Below are 24489 nucleotides of genomic sequence, written 5' to 3'. Positions count from 1 at the left end.
TGTGCTTCCAAGTTTAAGGCATCAGTTTGATGAAGGATCATTTTGGCTCTAGAATAACTGTACATTTGCTCGCAGATCTACAAAGACATAGAACGATGTGTCTGATGTAGAGAAATACGTAAAGATCACACATTCCTATTGCAAAATCACGTAGAAAGCATTTCTTTAAATTTTGAGGAGATTAAGAAATGCCATATAAATGCCCATAGCATTTTAAAAAGGATGTCCAGCAGTCTCATGTAGGCGTGATGTCCAATTGTCTACAACCTTTTAACCATGGACAGTATATTTCTTTGGATAGATTAGTCCTTTATTATGAAGTTATATGCGATATGTGTTGCTTTGCTTTTTAGAGTGATTTTTGCTGTAAGGATGTGATGAATGGTCCTTGCACTGTATGTATGTAAAGACTGATAACACAAAAATATTGGTCACATAAACCAAAAACTATAGTTAGCATATGGCTGTCCTAAGGGCTTGCTGAGATATTATGGTTACATAAACGTAAAAATAAATTGTGAATTCTTTTAGGGAATTTTTGTTGAAATACAGTTACAAAGCAAGTCAGGTTGAAAAAAGACAAACGAGTAAGTCAAGTATTAGTAGAAGTTTGTCGCAATTTTAAGCTTTAAAGCTTATTACTGTAATTGTACTGATACAAACAGTAGAGAGATGAATCTTAGATAGGTTATTAACTTTTATTGTGCAGCATTGCCCAGCCATATTGCTTTTACTCTAAAAGACCACACCAACTGGCTACAAGCATATACCAATTCTTAAATGCCTAACTTGATGTTTATAAATTATTTCAGACTGATATATTTCAACCTCAGCTCTTGTAACAGCATATTTTTAACAATTATTCTTTATTAAGTAATATATATAATTTAAAAATAAACTAAGCAATTCCTTTTTTTCTCATCTTTTAGAAAATAATGAAGCGTCTCATAAAACGTTATGTGCTAAAAGCCCAGGTTGACAAGGAGAGTGATGAAGTTAATGAAGGTGAGTTAGGACAGTCATCATATTTATGTATGTTGTTTTTCATCTAGGGATTGACAGGACCGTGGAGTGTTAAGTCCAGGATTGTTAGACAATAGGAGGAAAGTTTCAGAAATGTTATATGTGACTGTAACTTTTCTGGCACATTAGCTGTCAGGTTTGTCTAGACCTGTGATTACCCATCAGGCACATATGGACGGATTAATCAACATTTTCACTTTTATGATTTTTCTCAAAATATATACAAATCATACACTGCCAGGCCAAAAAAAACCCAAGCCTGTGGTGTTATGATCTGCAGATTCCGTTGGTCAGGTCTAGGTTCAGCAATATTAGGTGTCCAAAATATCCAGCTGACTACCTGAATTTACTGAATGACTAAGTGTTTCCATCAATGGAGTTCTTCTTCTCTGATGCCACAGGCATATTCCAAAACAACAATGCCAGGGCTCAAATAGTGAAAGAGGGGTTCCGAGAGCATGAGATATCATTTTCACCATGTCCAGACCTTAACCCCATTGGCAGTCTTTGGGATATTCTGGAGAAGTCTTTACACAGCAGCCCGACTCTCCATTATCAATACAGGATCTTGGTAAAAAATAATAAAACTTGGATAGAATTACATTTTGTGACACTACATAAGGTTATGAAAACAATATCATGGCTAGGGATGAGCAAGTGACCGGTGTAAATTTGCCGATCGAGCTTGAATTAAAAAAAAAAAAAAAAAAAAGATTGGGGGCTGTGCTGATCAATAAATGCAGCATTATTTTTTTTTTTAGGAGACTGCATTAATTCTTGCAGCCCTAGGAATTCTGTTTGCCATCCCCGCCACTAGAAATTAAATGGGGACAAGTCTCCCCATTCAAAACCTCTAGTGCTCCCTGATTGGCTGAGGAAAGCTTTCCACATCCAATCGGAGAGCCCTAGAGGTTTTCTTAGGGCTTCAAGAATTAATGCAGTCCTGAGAATCCACTGCGATCCCGGGGCACTAGAGGTTAATTAACCTCTGGTGCCTGGGGATCGCAGTGGAACTGCAGAAGAACTCTCAATGGAGTCTCTCCATTGACATGGAAGAATAATGGAGTCTCTCCATTGAGATGGAAGAAGATGGCAGTGCCCTGCGATGGAACGGGGAGAGGTGAGTATAGCGAGTTTTAGTTCATTCTCATTTTTGCCATAAAGTGTGATAAGAAGATGAGTGGGCAAGTTTAAAAAAATGGGTTTTGAGCGCTCTTTTAAATAAGCAGAAAGTAGGAGCAAGCCGAATAGGACAAGGAAGACCATTCCAGAGAGTTGGGGCAGCTCTAGAGAAGTCTTGTTGCCATGCGTGTGATGAGGTTATGAGTGAGGAAGTCAGTTGTAGGTCATTGGAGGAGCAGGGAGAACGGCTGGGGGGGGAGTATTTTTTTTACCAGGTCAGAGCAGTAAGTGGAACAAGAACTGTGGGGGGATTTGAAGGCAAAGCACAGGAGCTTAAATTTGGTGAAATGGAAGCCAGTTTAGAGATCTACAAAGAGATGCAGTGGAAGAGCAAGGATGGGAAGGATGGGTGGGAAGGATGGATAAGTCTGGCTGCAGCATTCATAATAGATTGTAGAGGAGAGAGTCGGGTTAGTGGAATACCACAGAGGAGGATGTTACAGTAGTCCAGATGTGAGATGATAAGAGCATGTACAAGGAGTTTGGTGGTCTCAGGGGACAGGTAGGGGCGGATTTTGGAGATGTTATGAATATGGGGGGTAAATGAGAGGGCAGAGTCAAAGGTGACGCCAAGACAACATGCCTGAGGGGAGGGCCGAATAACAGGTTGTTAACAGTTAGATATATGTCAGGGGGACATTGGAAATTTAAAGGAGGGAAGATGATAAGTGTGAAATTGTTGATTTAAAGGGGAAGTAAACCCAAAACTCACCTAAAACAATAAAATCACACTTACCTTCAATCCCACGGATCAGTGTATCCGTTGGGAAGTGGTTTCCATTGGGTCCTGTGATGTCGCGGTATCTGTCTTTGCCCCGGGGCAGAGGGAGCACCAGGTGCCGATATCTTCTCCTCTCTTCTTCCGCATCCTTCTTCCTACATCCCCCGATCTCACACTGTGCAGGCTCGAGATTGGGTGAAGTAGATTGGGGAAAGACTTGCCAATCTCATTGCGCACGCGTGAGATTCAGCAATTTTTCCCCTATTGATGAAAAGGTTCCTTCTGTGCATTGCCGAGATGCTTGGGCATGCAAAGAAGGAGCAGCCAAGAGCCTCCCAGAATGTGTGACGTAGGTATCCCGGGAAGCTTTGTGCTCCCATTCATTCTTGATCACCTAGCCGATCGAGAATTAAGGAGGCAGTGCTTCACCCTTTTTTTTAAAAAAAAATAAAACTGTTTGCACTTAAAAACAACACAAACTAACAGAATTTTTACTTTCAATAAAAGAGTTGTCTACCATTTTAAATAAAGTAACAATTCTTACTTTAGGTATGCTTTAAACTTGAAGTTATAAAACTAGGGATACCTTTCTTATCCATGACTACTTACTTCTGATTGACATCTGTTTGTTTCAAATTAAAGCCAAAGCAGTGTTAACCAACCACTCTGCTTTTCAGTGGACTAACAAATAGTTCCCTCCTGTGGTATAGAGATGAGAGGTTGGTGAGGTGTTCCATACTCACTAGCAAGTGGTCCAGAGTGACCAGGCTGATTCTCCAGAGATACAATATACTTGAGAATAAACCCCATTTTCCCCTCAAAATCCAATTATAAAAAGAATCTCTATACTTCATAACAATAGATAGGGCTATGTTCCCATGCAAAGTACCAAATAAAATCTTCTCATCAAAGAAAAGAGACATGAGTTTGTTACACACTTTAAATGAGGACACAGCACCTTCTACTGGTGACCAACAATAATGCATAAAAGTTAACAAGAGAAAGTGGTAAAGCTGGTAAAAGGGAGAAAAGATATACAGACTAAGCGTATGTGGTTTAATTTTTCCCTCTTTGAATACATCTTTTTAAAATACCAAAACATAGGGATTAACATTAACGCATAATTCATTTTATTGGCATTTCTGGTTTTGACTGCCCTAATTGTTAAAGGTGAGGGACACATTTTGTGAACCAAGTTATTACTCAAATCAAAGTATTTTCTGGTATTTCAGGTAAAAAGAATTACCTGAGCTTATATTTGAGTATATACAAACTAGGTTCTACAACAATAAATAAGGAAATTGAAGCAGGCTATAAAGAGAATCACAAGAGTCGATCAACAGATTTCCAAATATATCCAAGTAGAATATTTTGCAATATGCATATTTCCAATCCAGCAACAAATGTTATTGTTATTCAATAACAGATTTATTTGCTTGCTTTGCTTAGCCCATGACTTTTTCTTTATTCAGTATTTATGTAAATTATAAATGAGCATTTTTTGCATATAAATTCTGTAATATTTGGGGAAATGGCCAAGGTGTGTCTGCTATTCAAAAACTGATTTCTCACATTATTTCATGTTACAGAATGTTTGGTGTATAATGATACTTACATTAATATGAGGACTAAAGCACTAAACCAGTTACACAATGAAACCAATTTATAGGAAAACAACTTCTATTAGGCTTGGTATTCCCTTCAGATTGTTCTCTGTATAAAAGGCTCAATACATTTTAACTTATTTTACGCCACGTCAAGCCCTTGGCGCCTCAGACTGCCTGTATCACAAATCTCACTCGGCACATAAGTGGCGCTCATAATTCCTATACAAAATATTGATTGAAAATATGGATTTTTCCCCCTTACATGATAAATATACAGGTGAGATGACAGATTTGTAGCTGGGCCTTATAACAAAATAAAAAAACATAACCTAAAATGACTTTAATCTGTTTGGCAAGAAAATGTTTGTTGACCAGTTTTATCTTTTTTTAAAGGCCAGATGAAATATTTAGCCCTTTATTTAGGACATTTTAAATGGACTTATAGTCCTGCACACAATTTTTGTTCACATGGGTTCTTATCTAAAATAGAACCTGTATTATGAATGCCTTTCTCTAGCATCCTTCGTATGTTATGCTTCGTATGTTATGTTCATTTGTGGCTCCTCTCATGAAGCAATGTGCCACCACAGCTATTGTATTAATTGAAATTTTGGGAAAGATGGATTCCCAACTAGTGTAGGTAGATCAAGTCAATGCCAAAATTAACAACTTTTCGGACTCACCTGCACATTGGCAGGGCCGTATTTCCCCATGGAATCACCCTGGAAACAGAAAGACTGGCAGAAACAAATTAATATTCAGGGCGCCCATGCACAATTTGTGTTGGCCACTGTGGTGCATGGCACTGATATATTTACACAACATGATTTCAGAGGGGATGGGGGACATCTTTCTTTAAGTCATATGAGCATCAGAATATCTAGATTAGCAACACAAAGTATCTTTTCCCTATATTTACATTCCAAGTATACAGTGAAAGCTGCCAAATATATTGTGGTACAAAAACACATTCTTACTGATTTCTAAAAATACATTTAATTTGCTTCACATAATGCATAATGAATGAGGAGATGAGAAACAATTGACTGGAACTCATCACAAGACCATGCTCAAACCTTATATCTATTAGTAAGTACCATGAGATACATCCATGACATTTCTGCACTTCATCAGGTGTCTCTTTTAACCTGCTAGCCATCATCCAAACCTGATTTTAAAGCTTTGGGTGAAATCCATACTCTATAAATGTTTATTATGAATCTTGACAAGATACAGGCCTATGTATCCAGGGCAGAGAAAGGACATTTATAACAAAAGACCTATCAAAATCTCAATGAATGGAATGACGAAAATAACATTAATTAATGCTGTTTGATTTTATAACGCCAAGTGCAGTTCAGTGTGTTCTTAAAACCTTACAAGGTAGTAAACCTCCTAAAACAAACATAAATGTTCTAGTTAAGACATCAAGGCCTTAAAACATCCCATAAACACTGACAAAAAGATCTGCTGTCAAAAGAAGGACATTTTCATAGTTAACCTTTTAGGAAATGAGCTCCTGCCTGAAAAAGGACTTGTACACAATGGACCTGCTTTATTAAAGCTCTCTAAGACTACAGAAGAGAAGACTCTGGAATAGATTTCTTAAAATTATTTTGATAAAACTTGTCAAATGTTTTCAATCCTGGACCGGATTAGTTTCAGGATCGCCCAGGTTCTCCCTTGACAGTGTATCTTCTCCAGTCCTGGAGAGCTTTGATAAATCATGCCCATTGCTACTAAAGGTAGGGATGATTACATCTCCTTTAGAGTGTGTTAAAAATGTTTATTTTTTGGTATCCCTGGTCCTTCCTTGCCCTCATTCTCCTGTTAATTACATAAATTAAACCCTGACATATTCAATTGGTATTGCATACCTTTTTTATAGAGTGATATCAACATTGGGTCTGATATCTGTCAGCCTTTACTTGACCCTTCACCCATAACTATCAAGTCAATGTGTGTTTAGATGAAAAAACCCCCCCCCCCCCCCCCCAAGGTTAGCCTAGTCTCATAGCTATTTCAGGGTCATTTTGGTTACCTCTTCTGTCCAGGATCAGCCTGGTCGCATAAATATTTCAGGGTTATTCTGCTTACCTCTTCTGTCCAGGATCAGCCTGGTCTCATACCTATTTCAGGGTCATTCTGGTCATATACCCACTCAAGGGTCAGTTTGATCACATAGTGCCTCCACTGCCAGCCTGATCACATACCCAATTCAAGGTCAGCCTAGTCAGATACCCTCTTCAAGGTCATACTAGTCACCTGCCCTCGCTACATATCATCTCCAGATTTATTCTGGATGCATACCCACCCAAGAGTCAGTTTGATCTCCACTTCCAGATTACATACACATTCCAGCTTCAGCCCAGGCACATACCCTCTCCAAGGTCATTCTGTCATCTATGCTGTCCAGGGTTAACCAGGTCACATACCTAACCACCCAAAAGTCAGTTTGATCACATACTCACTTGACTGCTAGTTTGATCACATACCCACTCCAGGGTCAGTTTGGTTACAAACATATTCCAGAATAAATCCATTCCATGGATATCCAACCAGTATAGAATAGATATATATTCTTAGATACCCAAGGAGAGATGAGCACCAGTAAAAAACTCGCACGGACGTGAGAAGAACATAGATACCTCTATGCAGATGTTATGGTGGGATTTTTACTCCAAACACAGGAAACAAAAGCAATAACTACATAACCCCCAAGGTGTCAGCTTCCAATTTGTTACAGTATAATAATCCATAAAGCTTCTAGAATTATTCAAAATTTTCAATAAATAAAAAACATGCATGATTTCCCTTTTATGCTTTTCTACTCAAATGTTGACATCTATCACAATGATTCTTTTTAGATTATAATATATAATAAGATTGGCATGGAAAATACTAAATAAAAAGTGACTATCCGGAGCTTTGGTAAGCTACTACCATGCCAGAAGGTAAAAAATTACTCTCCTCTTTCATAGAAAATAACATTCTACTCTAGTAGCCAACTATAATAACCCCCAGAGGACATAAATAATTGTGAGAATAAACAAGTATTAATAATTCATGGAATATCTGGCGTATACAGAAAAATTCCCATGCCTTTTTGACCCCCTGCGGTCAGAAACTTTCTGCGATGTGTATTTCTAGTCAAAGTAATTTTCCTGTTAACTATTTTAATTCAGTAACATTGAGGCTGGAGTCACACCTTCCTATGCATATCACACAGATGTGGGCTAGAACTTTTTAAAACAAAGTTGTATACAAGCAAGGACTTGTGTTGGGATATATAGGTGTGGATGGACCTTCAGTGTTGCAGTTTAATACATCTAAATCATAGATGTCCAGGGTCAGGGGAGCAGTAAATTCTATTATTTCATGAATTTACACAGACTCTCTTCCAAAGCTTCTGAAAACTTACCTGGTGTCACCCCATGTAAAACCCTATACATGTGTCTGGTGCTGAACCCTTAGGAAGTAATTTAGTTGAACCTTTTAAATACTTAGCCCAGAACTTCACTGAAAATAACGTATTCAAAAAAAATAGCCATAATGTATAGGCACAGAAACAATTAACGTATAATCAGTAATGGCCACCGACCGATGGGGACCATCAAATCTGCACCTTGTTGTGAGCTGCTACGTATTTTGCACAAGAATGGACAGATATGAATATATCCCTAAACTATGCAACATCAAATGAGAGTAAAATTTCAAGGAAAATCTGCAATGGTACAAAACCCTCCCTGCTGTAATGCCAGACAGGACTAATATTAAATAATCTCAGCTTGTCAAATCTAATAGTCCTTACCGTCCAAGAGTGGATTGTTTCAGTGACCCCCCACTTTCAAAAAGCTGCGCTCTAGCTGCCACCCTAAAGAAGAAACAAAGAAAGGTAATGTTAAAATATAATAAAAGGAGTTCAATAAAGTTTAAATAAAACTAAACTGCAACTGTGTACCTGTACCTAATGTGGGACTGTGTGGGTGCCCATAGGTGTTTGATTATATCTACCATTATCTTCTACAGTGCCTGGAAGGCTTTAAAATCAGTGTGTTCTAATATGCAAAAAGCTAGCCCCACTCCCTCACCAGCAGTTTTATAACATGACACATAGTCAATGGCTAACAAATATGAGTGATTCCAGTTTTTATCCTAATAAAATAACTTTTTTTATTTGTTTTATTACTACTGTTGTGTACTACTGAACACTGACATCATACGGCTGATGTTCTCTCTGCAGGCTAAATACTTGACTTTTTAATAAACCTCCCACCTGCATGATAAAGGTTTCAAATCCCGTTCATATACTATTTAACAGCAAACTGAAAACTTACACAGATCCTGGCCTCTGGTAGCCATTACTTGAGCCGGTGTCCAATCTCCGTCTCATCACCTTTGGTGGTAAGTCTGGATAAGCCTTTCCAATGTCTTTTAGCTCTACAGATGTTAGGCTCTGAGTGGATGGACTTCTGCTCTTGATACCTAAAGTAAATATATAATAGTTGGCTATTTGGCAAAGACGCAATATCAATATATTTCATTTTTAATGATTCTATCTCTTAGCAATGAGTTCCCCAGTATTCATCCAAACCATTTCTTTACACAGCTCTTAGTCCCTAGCTTATAGTGCTTTTCATATAGCACACTTTTCAGAGGAGTGATTGACTAAATTGGCTAAAAATTGGCAATGGGAGCGGCCAACCGCATGGTTTTACACCACCAATATAAAGGAGTCCTTATTGTAGGATTGACACTGTGCACTGGTATTGATTTTTGTGCACCCTGCATTTGACCCTGCAGGGATTCTATGTGCTCCTGTTAATAAATCTGATGTTTTCTGCAAAGCAGCTTATTGTGCACCGAAAACACTCCACTAAATGGAGGAATTTTGCTTGTACGCTAAGACATCTAGCAATCATGCTGAAAGCTTTCTTACTTACTCATTTATTCATTTTCATCAAATCACTTGCTCGGGAATAAGAAGAATAAAAAAGACAATATATTTAGGTGTCACCTAGTCATCGCCTGTCATTATCTTACGCTTTGCATTCAGCAGCTTTTCCAAATTACAGCAAACCATTGTAGGGACTCATTTAGCATGAAGGCAAATCACTGAAGCCATATCAACAAACATTGTGAAAAGAAAATACAAATGTCTAACAGTCTGAATTCTGAACTGATAAAGAAAATAATTAAACAAAAACAAAAGGGGCTTCAGTACAAATACAAAGGTTTGAGATTCAGTATTGTCTTGTGAAAAATTAATTTTGTTATTAAAGGTATTAAATTTTGTGGAGTTCTTTCACATGTATGTGTGTGCGGTTCACACAAATTACTGCAAAAAGGATGTTTTTTTTTGGATTCTATAAGCCAGATTTAATAAAGCTCTCCAAGGCTGGAGAGGATACACTTCCATCAGTGAAGCTGGGTGATCCAGCAAACCTAGCATGGATCTGGTCCAGGATTAAACACATTTGCTAGCAAATAGTAAATTACTTTGAAGAAATCCATTCCAGGTTTGCTGGATCACCCATCTTCACGGATGAAAGCGTATCCTCTCCAACCTTGAAGAACTTTAATAAATCAGGCCCTATGGTCTGATTTATTAAAGCGCCCCAAGATTGGAGAAGATAGATTATCATGGGAGGACCTGGATGATCCAGCAAGCCTTGAAGGGATTTGGTTCTGGACTGAAAACTTATGCCAATTAATAGCAAACGATTTTAAAGAAATCCTTTCCAAGTTTGCTAGATCAGTGGTCCCCAACCTCTTGGAGCTTGCAGACCACTAATCTCACAGACTCGGGACCGCACATGCACAAGGAGCCACGTGCCACTCAAAGGGGAAGAAACTTCCCCTCAGAGTGATGTCATGATGCCAGAACTCACCCATGTATGGCAGACATGGTGTGCCGACCCCGCTGAGGGATGCACGGCCAGAGCCGCGGCCCACCTGTCAGACGGCCGAGGGCACACTAGTGAGCCATGGACTGGGGGTTGGGGACCCCTGCGCTAGATCACCCAGGTTCACCCTTAATAGTCTATCTTCTCCAATCTTGGAGAGCTTTTATGTCCAGTTTTTTACATGCAAGTATTTACTAGTTAACTAATGCTCAGTTAAACCTGAACTGCCCAGGTTAACTGCAGACTGGCAAACATGTGAACACACTCCTTTCACATTCTCTTTTTAATAATGAACATGTGTCAATCATAAATGCAAAGCACTAGGATTTGAAAGGAACCTGTTCTGTCCTGAAGATAGAAATATGGGAACGTGTCCTTCCTCCGACTCCTTTCTGACTGACCTGAGGTCTGGGTGTCTCACCTTTTACAGAGTTGCCCAGGTTCTCAACTTTCAGTTTGAATAGTGAGACATTAACCAGATTTTAAGTTACTTTAGACCCCCTTTGATCAATTTGATTTCAACTAATAAAGGTAAAAGAGGACTTTTTCTATAATGCTAAGAATGGTGTTACCAATAGTCAACCACCTACCCTCCGTGGAAGGTAATGAGCGGAGAGAAGAGGCCGCTGAACGCTTGAGCCCAGAAAGCTCATAAAGTCCCTTTTTGGTGAGGTCATTCGGAGGAGAAACATTTCCAGGGCTGGTCACAGAAGACACACTGTGACAATCTGACTCTACATCCGTTTTCGAGGCGTCCTCTTTCGAACTGGACTCGGGGCTGGTGGTCCAATGGATAGAGCTTTTCTTCCCATTAGATGAAGGTGTGGAGGTCACCCATGGGATGCCACTTCCTTTCTTGTCTCTTTGTGGTGATGAAGCTGACCTGGAATTGACATTCTGTTCTGAGGAATGTGAAGATAGTGATTCAACGCTGCCCATAGGTGTGCTGGTTGGACTGCTGCTATAGGAGTCACCTACAAGGAAACAGAAAAGCATTTAGGTAGCGGGAAACCTTGACCTAATTAAATTCTGTTTTCTAAATCAATGAGTTTCAAAAACAGTCTAACTCAGGGATTGAATCCCACCATCTCTCCCCTAACAGCCAGTTAGAAAACAGATAACCTCAGGCTTCATTTTTTTTAAATGGCAAAGAAGAAAAGAGAAAAAAAAAGATATGGCTGAATGCTGGCTGTATTGGGTTAGATTACTAACAGTGAGGAAGCACACCTTCTTACCTGTTTATAGATCTCAATAGCTCAGGCTGAAATAAACACAATACCACTTTTCCCACATTAGAGCCTAAAGGTGAACAGTTGGGATTCAGTGTGTATAGAAAAAAAGAAGTGTAAAAGCCCATACCCTTAAAAAAAGTTATAAATAACTGCCCCAATAAATGCATAGCATAAGTCTGAAGAAGGCTATCACACCAAAAAACACCTTTATTAAAAAAAACAAAAAAACAATCATTTGAACCCAATAAAATATAAAAAATACAGTTACATCGGCAAATTAAAGATTTTTAACATTTAGGTAAAGCTTTGTGAAGTTTTGTTCAGCCTATAGGAGTTGTGGACAGTAGTCCATATGCTGGAATTCTCTGTTGGGAATATTAGTCACACTTACTGTCATGATCTGCCAGACATGGAGTATATCTGCCCTTAGGCTTCCTTGATCCAGTGGACAGACAAATGGCTCTGGTTCTCCTGGAGATTGAACGTGGTTGTGCCTGGGGGAGGGGAACATTGGGGTCTGGAGCTGTGTGAAAGATCTGCACAGAGCAAGATTTACTAATAAATGAATTATTTTTACACAATCTTCACAATGTTAAATACAATTTTAGCAAATCATCAAAGTAGCTTTAATTGACATGATAAACAATCTCAGAAGAATGAAATAGAACTGGATTTGGTATAATTGGCACACATGCAACATCTTTACTGATCTTGAATCTGATCTTCTTATAACTCTTTCTACCTATAAATCTAAACTGTTGGCACCCATGACATTGCCCTGTGCCATTATTTGCTTTACTCCTTTCACAGCCATTGTCAATATTTTCATCATCTGATACTTCTAGGAATATTGGATGCCCATGTCCTATTTGCATGTTGTGGTTCCATAAAGCAGCCCAATGCCTTCATCACTAAATTGCTAATGTGGCCCTTCAGGGATGCAGGGATACACGTGTGACATTGGGGCCAGCGGACCCTTAGCATGCAGTTAAGAACGCAGACACCTTGCACGCCCAGATGAGTTGATGGTTGAAAATTCTAGCAGCACCTCTAGGTCAGCAATATACCATACAATGACTGTTTCCATTTCAGGTTTTTGATACTTTTCCATTAGGTGTTTTTGACTTTTCTTTTAACAATGCTATTTAATTTCATATCTCATCCATGTAAAACCCTTGGGGGAAATTTACATTTATGCTGTTGGACTTTTATATATATATATATATATATATATATATATATATATATATATATAATATTTTTTAGTGTTTTTGGTTATAGTGCAAAAATGATTGAATTTATGTCCATAGCCAAAATGCTTATTTTTAGATCAGTGCTAGTTTTTAAACAATATCAATACCACATCTAAAAAAGGTATATATAATTATATACAAATTATCATTATTATTATTATTATCTTGTATTTACTTAGTGCCATAATTCTATAACGAGCTGTCCCTTAAAGGGGCTCACAATCTAATGTCTCACCACAGCCATATGTTATTACCACAGTCTAAGGTCAATTTGGGGGAGAAGCCAATGAACCTAACTTCATGTATTGGAATGTGTGAGGGAATCGAAGAACCCAGAGGAAACCCACACAAACATGGGATACAGTCTAAGGACAATTTTTTTGGGAGGGAGGCAAATTAACCCAACTTCATGTTTTTTACAAGGTAGGAGGAAACTAAGGTACCCAGACAAAATCCAGGCAAACAAGGAGAACCTGCAAACTCCACGCAGATAATGTCCTGGCCGAGATTTAAACCTGGAACCCACTGAAGTAGAGCCACCATGCTGCTCAAATGAAGTAGTGTGCTTTTTTGTCTAATTGTGTTTTATTAATGTAATGCTAAAAAATATGAAAGAATAAAAAGTATAAGCAATAATAGTTAGAAAGATAGCAGAAAAAAATTAGCTAAGAGAAAAAAGAGGAAGAGTAAATTAGAGCCGATAAGGGTAACTAGGGGTTAAATGGCATTGCATAGGAATATAATTTTGCTGATGCATGAAACAGAGTGGGTACAAAAGTAAAAATGTGACTTGTTTATAAAGACTGTCAGACATCAATTTGTTTTTGACAGGGTCAGCTTCTGCAACTGGTTTATTTACACAGAAACTCCTATGGTCATACAGGTGTAAATAATATATTAACATAGCTGAGGCTAAAGGTTTAAAGGAATATAATGTAGTAACAAATGGTTAAGATGCTAATTCACTTCTGTATTCATTGCTGAAATGTGTGTCTTATTCTGTAAAATCTTCACAGATTTGTGCTCAGGATAGAAGTTTTGGAAAGAATGACAGTTTTATTATAGAAGCAGCATGCAGTCTTGTTTTTACTTTAGAAATGACAAACTGGCATCAGAAAACAAGTTCCTTTATAAGAAAAGTGGACACCAGCTGTGACATTTTTCTGCTACACAAACAAATGATTTGGTTAAATCTAGAACTATTATAAAAAGATGTTTGTGACTTCAGCTTTCAAGTATTTAAGCTGTGACTAGAATGTTTATAATTCAGAAAACAAAGGACAGAATTGTGCACATAACAAAAGTTGGATTCCAGGAGTTAAAGGCAATGTATAATGAAAATAAATTTATTTTAAAGTTTTAAACCTAGTGATGAAAGGATCAAAACCCCTATTCGGTCTTTATGCTCTCTGACATTCTGGAACACAGATTTCCCAATGCTTCCAGTCCGGTTTTGGTTGGACACATTGAGCCTGATTAATTGAAGGTCTTCAAGGCTGGAGAGGATAAACTTTCATCAGTGAACTTGGGTGATCCAGCAAACCTGGAATCAATTTATTTGAAGTAATTTGCAATTTGATAGCAAATGTTTTCAATCATGGACCAGATCCATTCTAGGTTTGCTGGATCACCCAGCTTCACTGATGAAAGTGAATTCTCTCCAGCCTTGGAGAGCTTTAATAATCAGGCTAATTAATTCAGCCTTTCTCAATATTTTAAACATGGAGGCATCCTGGAAATTACTTTCAGGTCTTCATGGAACCTAATATATCCACAGCTCACAGTACATTGGTGCGATGGTCAGAGAGAAGAATGTCATCCTGACAAAATTGTCATCTAAACTACCCAGAGAGTCACTAACTGCTTATTGATCAAGGAACCCCTAGCAGCGTCTGGAGAACCCCTATAATTCAATGAAACCCTGGTTGAGAAACACTGCATTAAGAGAATGTGTGACGATTATAATATGGTAGCTGATACTGTTAAATTGTTTTTACAGGATTCAGAGCTGTCATCCTGGCTTCACAGACCTGAATTAAACATGAAACATTGAGCCAGAGTTTATTGAGCCAACTTTTATTTATTTACTAACTTGAGCCAAAGTTTATTTATTTATTTTTTGGATAGCGCAGGTAAGCGTTAACAATTTTGATGCATTTTTATTTCTTTTAATGAATCTGTTAAGAAGAATTTGTAGTAATAGTTTTTTCATATGTCCAGAGATCCGCTGTAAAGTGTTCCACATGAAGCAAAATAATCATAAAACACACAATACAATGATATGCATGTAAAAACACACAACCAGCTACAAATCTTCCACTGGGTTCCTTATTACCTTTTCATAATGTTCTATTAAAATTTCCACCACAATATTCTGGAACTTGATGTTCATCATGGCTGCTACGGTTTCCTCCTGTGCTCTCATCAGGGTCGGCCCAAAGATCACACCGAGGTTAGAAACGGTCATAAGATTCTGTTGGCTATGCAGAGAAACCCTATAGAATGAAACATATTTGCCATTAAATAATATATTTCACTGATTTATTTATCAATTTGTTATTTATTTGTTAACAGGTTTTGCATGGAATACTTTATGGATACTTGGAAACCTGCTAGGGGAAATAAAGCTGCTGTCGGGTAATAAGTGCAGCCAACTGAAAGTGCAAATACCTGCAGCAGCCTCCTGATACCTGTGGTTATATTGCCCATTCTTTCCCACCTCTCCTGAATTCTAATTAGCAATGCCTACACACAGTATAAAATAATAAACTGAATTTTTTTATTAATAGAAAAATAGGATTTGTACAGGCAGAAGGAAGCGTGCAAGTAAGTCTACAGACAATATACTAGAAGAAAAGGGACACAAATAAGCAGGTACAAATCATGGTTAACCCAACTGCTTTCATTCAACTATCGGAGATCTGTTGGGAAGCACTTTGTGCTCACATTGTAATAGTTTGTGCAGCAGTTCTTGGACACAACATGTAGTCTCTGGCCACCTTTGAATGGAATCTGTGTATGGCAGATTGTATAATTTTTTTTTAACTGTACTAGACTTTATTTTGAACATTGTTACATTTCTGTGCTGGATTCTCTATAAACCTCCACCTAACAAAATATTGTTTAAAGGGAACTCCAACATTTAATCTCTGGCCACCTTTGAATGGAACTTGTGTATTTCAATTTAAAGATTCTATATTTTATTTTAAACTACTAGACCTTATGTTGAGCATTGTTACATTTCTGTGCTGGAGGAAACTCCGAAAATTAAAGTGGATTGCTTAGAGTAACAGAAAGAAATAAGCGATCACTGTAATTTACATCTAGAGAAACTACACAAATATGAATATATATAAATGTCACAGTACTTGACAAGGTGTTTGATTAAGATGTCCAACATCTCTCGGTTCTTCTCGGGCAGTTTGTGAACCAAGGCGTGAACTGCTTGAACTCTGTAGTTCTGGTCATCGGATTCTGTGAAGAAAGAAGCAATTCTCACAACTAGAACAGTACCATATAACCACAATGTAATTATCTGGAAATATTACCACCTTCTACATAATATATATATATAATATATTTGAGAATATTCAGAATATTCTGAAAATAGGAATTGTAAGTGTCCACTACACATTTTTAGACTTTCAAACTAGTCAATGGAAGAGGCTTCTTAATTTGGAAAAGAGTACCTCAAACATATAGATATATTTAAAGTCTAACTCTGAGCAGGAATAACATGAAAAAGGTTCCTCTATCTATATGTAAAGAGGTTCAAACAATCAAATGCTCACAGTGTTAATCCCAGAATTTTTTTTAAGCTGAGTGGGAAGAAATTGTAGGCGGCGGGCAGACTCTGTATTGTGACCCAACTCTTCAGTTAGCACCCAAAAACAGCTGGGTGGTTATTGAAAAGTGCCGGGTGCTATGCCCCGCTAAAAGGAGCTGGGGAGAACACTGGCTCATTTTGTCGATGGAATGGATAACTCAAGAATGATAAGTTGGTTGAGTCCAATCTCATGTTCTGGAAGTGAAGACTGAAGCCCCTGGAACCACTCTTTACGCCAGGTTCTTCCTTGTTTTGTCCATACCTCTCTCACTGTACATCAGAATGCACAATACAGAGACCAGATTTGTCAGCAAAAGACACGGCTGCTGGAGTGTCATATATAACAGCACTGGGGCCATCATAGGACCGGAGCTTAAGGTTTGGATTAATTTATGTATGTTGTCACATCCCCTAGAAAGAAGAACTGGCTCCTTTAACATAGGGGATGGGGTGAATTTTAATTCCTATTGAACTTTTAACTTTCTCATAGCTACACTGTCTCCTAAAACTGATGCACATTGAGCCTTTACAAATCTTTTGCTACACTTTCCACTTGCCAAATTTCTCTGATACATTTCATGTTCTAAATTCTAATTAATTATTTTAATTATTTAAAATCTCTGTTAATTCGCTTTTCTTCTTATAACAGAGAACAGATCTGTTGCCTTATGAGGGTTGCAATGGAAAGTTAACCAAAAGGTGTCAAAATGCATGCATTTCATGGGACCCTGGGTGGACCTGCTAGTCTATAGTCACTCTCACTGGTCCTTAGGGTGACAGTTCTTTACCTGGATAGTTGTTTACCCGGATGTGGACATCAAGTAGATAAGAAACGTGTTTTTTTTTTAATCAGTAAATATACATTTTAGTAGTAAGACAATGCAAAAAGTTATGAAAATATACAAAGTGCATCATTTCGAAATTTGAGCCAAAATCTAAATGGGTTGTTCAGGGTACTGGGTACTCTAGGTTACTGGACTTTTCACATCTTTATTCATACAATGGCTAGATTTTTGTACTTACTGACTGCCAGAATAAAATCCTTGTGCAATTTGTACGTCATAAGTGGTTCCGTTAGACATCTGTTGACACAAAAAGCATGACACCATAGACATAAGTTTCATTAAAAGCTTTTAAAATCAATATATCTAAACGGAACAGGGTCATAATTTATTTGTTTGAAAAAGCAGAATTTAAAGCTACATGAGCTAAATGACATGATGTAGAAGACAGGTATAAAGGGAAATGTGCATGAGGGATGAATAAACGTGCAACTTTCCCAAATATTATACGAAAGAAATATTCCATAGCATACTATTAGGTAGGTAGACTTATCCACTGAGCCACCTATATCTTCTAAAGACTTTACAAGGTGGAAAAAGAAACATGTGACATTGGTGGGTAAGATTCTAAAAAAAAAGCACAGAAGTGTTGAAAAATGTGTACATTTTGTCATGAAGAATGATAGACCCACCTAGTCCCTAAATAAAGATGTCTGGATTAGTATTACTTTAACATCCCAATGATCTATTTTTAGCACAAAAGGTTAACATTACTCAATTCACTGAACCATTGTTATGGGAAAGAAAGGGGCATGATGCGAAGTAGTTGAAGTTTTTGGTGTGGTAAAGGGCAAAATACACAAAGCCTATCTCAACCAATCACAGTTTACTGATCAGGTGACAATAAACTTGTTACCAATGTAATTTCTTGTTATTTATTAATCTCATACATTGAAGGAAATTATATACCTGAGGTAGTTTTTCAGAGCGCTGGTTATCGTTTTGTTGTCCCATAACTCTAAATCAATATCCATATCAGGCGGGGCTTTGGGAGCTTTAAAAATACAACAAAATATTAATACAAAATGTAAAGCTGTCCTCAGCTTATCTATTTAACCTAAAATCTAAAACTAATTACATGAATATGTCCCTAAACTGTACACAAACTCCACAGACCCCTATAAATCCATATGGCGACCTGCAGCGTTCCTGGTCCAATGAGTCCAATGTTCCAGATGGATGTGGCCATGTGGCTTCCACATGTATTTGCACATGTACAGAAGTAAAACTTATGAGTAACAGATTAATCATTTTTAATAGCTTGAAAGTGTCCTGGGTTCTCTTTTTGTACTGTTTGGACATTACCCTACCCATGTGGATGTTTCTCTTTTTAGCTAGTTCAAAATGGTTGCCATTGTTGCTTTGATGGAGAGAACCAAAAGACAAAGGTCTAACATCTTCCTTAGCCCTTTGGTGATGAGAATAAATGGCACCTACAGAAACTTTTCCTACAAGTGTCCTTTGATCTACTGTGCGCCCAGGTTGTAATAGTCACACCCCGATGGGCAAAACCAAATCAACAATGTAAACTGGTACTCACAACCTTGCAATTAAGAAACATCTTGGGCATTCTCTTGTCTGTGCTGCTGGATTCCTCCGACAACACTTAGCTTAGTATCATAGGGTTGAAACATTGCCACATTGGGGGGCGAGGGATCTAAGTCTATGCTAATATTGACATATTGAAGAAATCAGTATATGAATTTGCTGGTCTGCGGGGTCCTGCTGTGCTAACAAAAGGAATAGGTAAGGGTAACCAGTGGTGGACACAGCTGAAAGTGGGCCCATGTGCAGAATTGACTTGGAGCTCCCCAATGAACTGACACTTGTTGGCTGAGTAGAATCCAGGGTACTTGTGTACTAGAACTCTTTACACCTCCAAATGTCTGCCCCTGTATGGTAAGGTATGTCACCATATGGTTCCTTTTATTCAGCAAGGTGCACAACTTCAGTAAGGCATTAGTACAAGTGCATGTGGATAAAATACTCTGCACATTCTGCACCTTCGCCCTACAACATTATGTTTGCTTCAAAAAGTTTTGAAGTTGTTTTTGAAGAGCCTATTCATATAAGCTATACTTCATATCCTGCAAGAAGAGCCTTTTACTGAGCTCTGACAATGTCAGTGTGCCCTAGATATAATTTCATGCTTTTACAGCCAACTTGAATTCACAATTTTTATCTAATGAGATGTGTGTAGTAACCTGGCTCTACTCTACTCTGCTCCAAATGTAACAAGGTCAGGTATGTGTCTCTATTTTCATCCAAATGGACCCACTGAAACACAGATCTGAGTTTTGCTCCTATTTACAGTAAAATTGCAGGTAAGATTTGTTACCTGTTTACTTCAAGAAAAAATTCTTAGAATTTTAGAAAGAATATATTTTTTTACTGCATAGACAGTTGCTCTCTATACAAAAAGCATACAAATACAATGAATAGAGGCATGACATTATTATTATTTTGTGATGTGTGCAGGGAAAATTACCATGGCATCTTTAAAAATACTTACAGAAAACTGTATTCATCAGCTTTTGAACTTTAGAATTTACACCTCCAATTCTGTAGAGTCCTAAAATAGTGATACCTGTAAATAAAGACATAATAATTGTTATAAAGTGCTAAATGGCACAATTGGGAATGTTGTTTGTTTTGTATGGACAAAGCCAATATTGTTACCTCAGGACTTTAAAGGCATCACATTTATTTATTAGAATTTTTCCATCAAAAAACCAAATCATTTCATCATTATAAACATAAATTTGTTTGCGCAGGACCTTGGGCAAAAAGCGTTCGACACTTTTCGTGGACAAAAATCCGCTTCTTCAGGAACAAAATGGCAGATGTTTCCACACTGTATTTCCCAGATCAACACAAAAATCCTTTCCTCAGATGTTAAAAACATGCAGGTAATATCTGCAGCACAAGCTTGGAGAGGGCACTCTATAATAGAATTCTTTATGATGTTTCATGTCTCCCCCCACATGGGCAGCTTTTTTAGACAATCCTTCTATTTGCAATCGACCTTCTCTCATGAGTACTGTCTAAAATTTCCCTTTAATACAGACTCACTTTTTTTATCCTCAGCTTTCATAAAGGATTACAATAATAAAAACTAAAACCAGGGATCCTTATTTGTTGTTGTTATACAAAGCAAATTGTTTCCCCTACAATTTGAGGGTAGCCCTATAGAAAATCTTTAGATAGCTCTATAGAAAGCTATATAGAAAAAGAAGTAATTTTTTGAGTTGGTACCTTAAAAATTCCACTTTATTTGGATCCCTTTGTCTTGTAGGGTTCTAACCTTTCCTTGTATTTTTCAGATTTGGTACCTCTAAAAAATTTATAGTTGGGGTCTCCACCTTATCATATACATGGTGTTAGGAGCAGATGTATGTTGTCAGAAAGAAGCAGAAGACCATTAAACTCATTTCTGAAGATAGTTTCTGGAGAAGAGCTAGGTGATGAGTTGCTAGAGCACCAGTAGAGCACAGCTAAGAGATGAGTTGCTATAGTAGAAATTTGTGATGAGTTACTGCAGCAAAGCTAGGAGATGAGTTGATGGAAGAGCCAAGAGATAAGTTGCCGAAGCAAAGTCAGATGTTGATTCAGTGGATTAGAGCAGGAAGATGAGTCACTGGAGCAATGCAAGGAGTTATGTTACTGGAAGAGAGTTAGGAGATAAGTTTCTGGATAAAAGCTACAAGAGTCACTATAACAGATCTAAGGCATGAGTTGCTGAAGCAAAGCTTTGAGATGGGTCACCGAAGAAGAACCAAGAGAAAGAGTTACTGAAGCAGCCTTAGGAGATGAGCTACTAGTACAGAGCAATGAGATGAGTTACCAGACCAGAGTTAAGAGATGAGTTGCTAAAGCACAGCAGGGTAACGAGTCATTGGAGCAGAGCGGGAACGCTGGAACATAAGTCAGAAGATTTATTACCGGAACAGAGATAGAAGATGAGTCACTGGAGCAAAGCCAGGGGATGAGTTGCTGGAAGATAGCCAAGAGATAAGTTTCTGGAGTAGAATCAGGTGATGATATACTGGATTAGGGCAAGGTAATGAGTCACTGGAGCAAAGCTAGGAGATAGGTTGCTGGAAGAAAGCATGAAGATAAGCGTCTGAATCAAACCTAGAAGAAGATTCACTGGAGCAGAGCTAGGATATTACTCGCTATAACGGAGCTAAGGCAAGGCATGAAGCAAAGATATGATTTGGATCACTGAAGTAGAATCAAGAGAAAGAGTTACTGAAGCAGTGCTAGGAGATGAGTTACTGAACCAGAGTCAGGGAATGAGTTGCTAAAGCAGAGTTTGATGATAAGTCACTGGAGCAGACCAAGAAAATGAATCACTGGAGCAGAGCTAAAAAGACAAGTTGTTAGAGCAGAGCTGGGAGGTAATTCATTGGAGCAGAATCAGGAGATGAGTCATTCGAGCAGAGCTAAGGCATCAGCCATTCGAGCAGAGCTATGAAATGAAATGACAAAGTAGAGCTTGCAGAAATGTTGCTGGAGCATGGCTAGAATATGGGTTGCTAGAGCGGAGATATGGGATGGGATACTGGAGCAGGTGGAGCTAGATGAATGCTGGTTCAAAGCTAGGAAATGAGTTACTGGAGCAGAGATAGGAGAAGAGTTGTTGAAAAAAACATAAATATGAATTGCTAGGAAACTAGGAAATAAGTTGCTAGAACAGATGAGTTCCTGTAGCAAAGCTAAATATGAGTTGATGGAGATCAGCCAAGAGATAAAATGCTGGAGCCGAACTAAAAGATGAGTCCCCGGAGCTGAGCTAAGAGATGCTGCAGCAGAGGTAGGAGAGGAGTTTCTGGAGTAAAGAACTACTTCATTTTAAATATATACAGTGCTCAACCCAGAAGTTATTTTAGGCTGGGTGGGTGGCAGCCCCTGTATTGTGACCAAACTTTTTAGTAACCACCCAAAAACAGCCGGGTGGGTGCTGAAAAGTGCCGGGTGGTGCGCCCTGCTAAAAGGGCCTGGGGAGAACCCTGATATATATATATTCCTGGACCTAAAGTTTATTATGAAAACTTCTACATCACCACAATCATTACATCTCTACTTTCTATGATCGTTTTTGATTTTAAGAGTGCAATTCACAAAAATGGGGGGATATTTAAGTCCTGCTGAAGTATTCTACATAACTATTAAAGATTATTCATAGAAACAGCCATCATTCTCATCCTGGAACTACAGGGTGTTCTTTGATAAGCTTTCCTGAATCTCCTAGATTTGTAAATGCTTTGTAAACATCTGCTGACCAACATACCCCTCTGATTAGCTGTTCACTTAGCAAAGTGAATTGTCACCTGACAAGATAATTTTCACTTAGGCAAACATTTTATGCATCATGTTTATTGTTACATTTCATTGCACGTGATTACACATTCAGCGCAACATACATTTTCACCATATTTGCTGAGTGGAAATTAAATTGCAAGGCGATAATTCCCTTTCCTAAGTGAACAGTCTTCAGCAAATCAACAAATGGTCTTACTGCTATGCTAATGTAGCAAAATTTGTGCTCCTTTATACCCAAGGGTTACTAATAACAGCTGGCAACATTAAATTCCTCAAAGTGAATTTTAGTCAATTCCTACTATGAATTAATGCACAGATAGCCACATAATAAACCCTCACCTCGTGTCTCTACAGAATGGATACATTTCTTCACAAAGTTAAACCCAGCATCATTTAGGAACACTGTAGAGAAAAAGAAAAGGTTGTGTTCAAATATAACTTCCAATTTTTTTTTTTAACAAAGTTGCAGTTCTAAGTTCAATATGAATACAATGCAGTTTATTGATATACCACCAGATAGAAGAAGCACTCTGTCATCTACAAGTCATGTGATCACTCTTCTTCACTGCACTTTCCTTCTTCAGATGCACGCTGGCTTATCTCTTAAAGTCCTTAAACGTGTGCACCCAACAGTTACTAAACAAACTGGACTTAAGGAAAAGCGCCACTCCAGCTAGTAAGGATTTTCCAGCTGTCAAATTGTAGTATCTTTACAGGGCGTTCCATATGCCAGGGCTGTGGAAGGTCTGACCCAAATAAAATGAAAGCCCCTATCAAGCTTAAAATAAAAACCATGAGGTTAGCTGTCCCCCCCCCCCCCCCTATTCAACTTCATTTGCCAATTTGCCAATTTGCTATGTGGTTGAGTGCAGTTATTAATATTATTAATAATATTAAACATTATTTTTTATAGCGCCAACATATTACGAAGCGCTGTACAATAAATAGGGGTTGCAAATGACAGACAGATACAGACAGTGACACAGGAGGAGGAGAGGATTGACGTATGGTTCTTCCTCCAGAGCACATAAAAACAACCAGGCACTTGGAAGTGATATGTCACCCTTAGGAATCAAGCTGCAAGCAAGCATCATGCAATATGAGTTTTTACAAAAGGCATTTCTACATTTCTAAAATTGTAAAACCGGGTACAGGATATGTTCGGGAAATCTAGTCTCTGAAGGAATAAATTAGGAATTCACATAACAAAACGAGTTAATATTTAGAGAATGTAGAGGGAGACATCCCTAAAGAGGTGCTATAATACTTTTTTTATTATTAGGTAGATCTACATTTCTTTTTTTATAAAATTGCTCTATACAGTTTGAATTTTTCCCCATCAAAGTTTTAAAGTGTAGCTGCAGTTTTACTGAGAGTCCACTAGAGGGCGATGGATACCATACTTTGATATTCTGTGTCCTGTAGGATAATACAATACATTACAAATTTAATCAATCAGTTCATTCATTACCCATTCATACTTACTTTCTTCTTTTTTGCTTATGATTGCTGGGAGTGTGTATATCTATAAGAAATATAGATAAGAACATATTCATCAGTTTAAAGTAAACA

At 37.9% G+C, this 24489-nt stretch overlaps 2 protein-coding genes across 2 annotated transcripts in view; both read right to left on the bottom strand.

The window, feature by feature from the left end:
* LOC140344799 (rho GTPase-activating protein 42-like) overlaps positions 1-5246 on the bottom strand; it is a gene marked incomplete at its 3' end in the record, with an annotated part of 23581 nt that extends 18335 nt beyond the window's left edge. The window contains exons 1-2 of the mRNA XM_072432008.1: positions 5217-5246; positions 2942-3101 (exon numbers count right to left, since the gene is read on the bottom strand). Coding sequence (XP_072288109.1) covers positions 2942-3101; positions 5217-5246 — 190 coding nt within the window. The remainder of the gene's footprint in view (positions 1-2941; positions 3102-5216) is intronic.
* A 3098-nt stretch (positions 5247-8344) lies between these two features.
* Positions 8345-24442, bottom strand: LOC140344800 (rho GTPase-activating protein 42; the record flags this gene model as incomplete). Its single annotated transcript, XM_072432009.1, is given in 11 exon segments — positions 8345-8407; positions 8871-9018; positions 11030-11413; positions 12063-12207; positions 15260-15419; positions 16293-16398; positions 17774-17832; positions 18502-18586; positions 20105-20179; positions 23257-23319; positions 24403-24442. Coding segments are annotated over 11 exon segments (1328 nt in total), but the record flags the coding sequence as incomplete, so codon positions are not given.
* Between the last annotated feature and the right edge of the window lie 47 nt (positions 24443-24489).

This window comes from Pyxicephalus adspersus, unplaced genomic scaffold (genome assembly GCF_032062135.1).
Source record: "Pyxicephalus adspersus unplaced genomic scaffold, UCB_Pads_2.0 Sca21, whole genome shotgun sequence".
Taxonomy (NCBI): domain Eukaryota; kingdom Metazoa; phylum Chordata; class Amphibia; order Anura; family Pyxicephalidae; genus Pyxicephalus; species Pyxicephalus adspersus.
The sequence above is the reverse complement of the archived record's forward strand: the minus strand, read 5'-3'. Positions and strand labels throughout refer to the sequence as shown.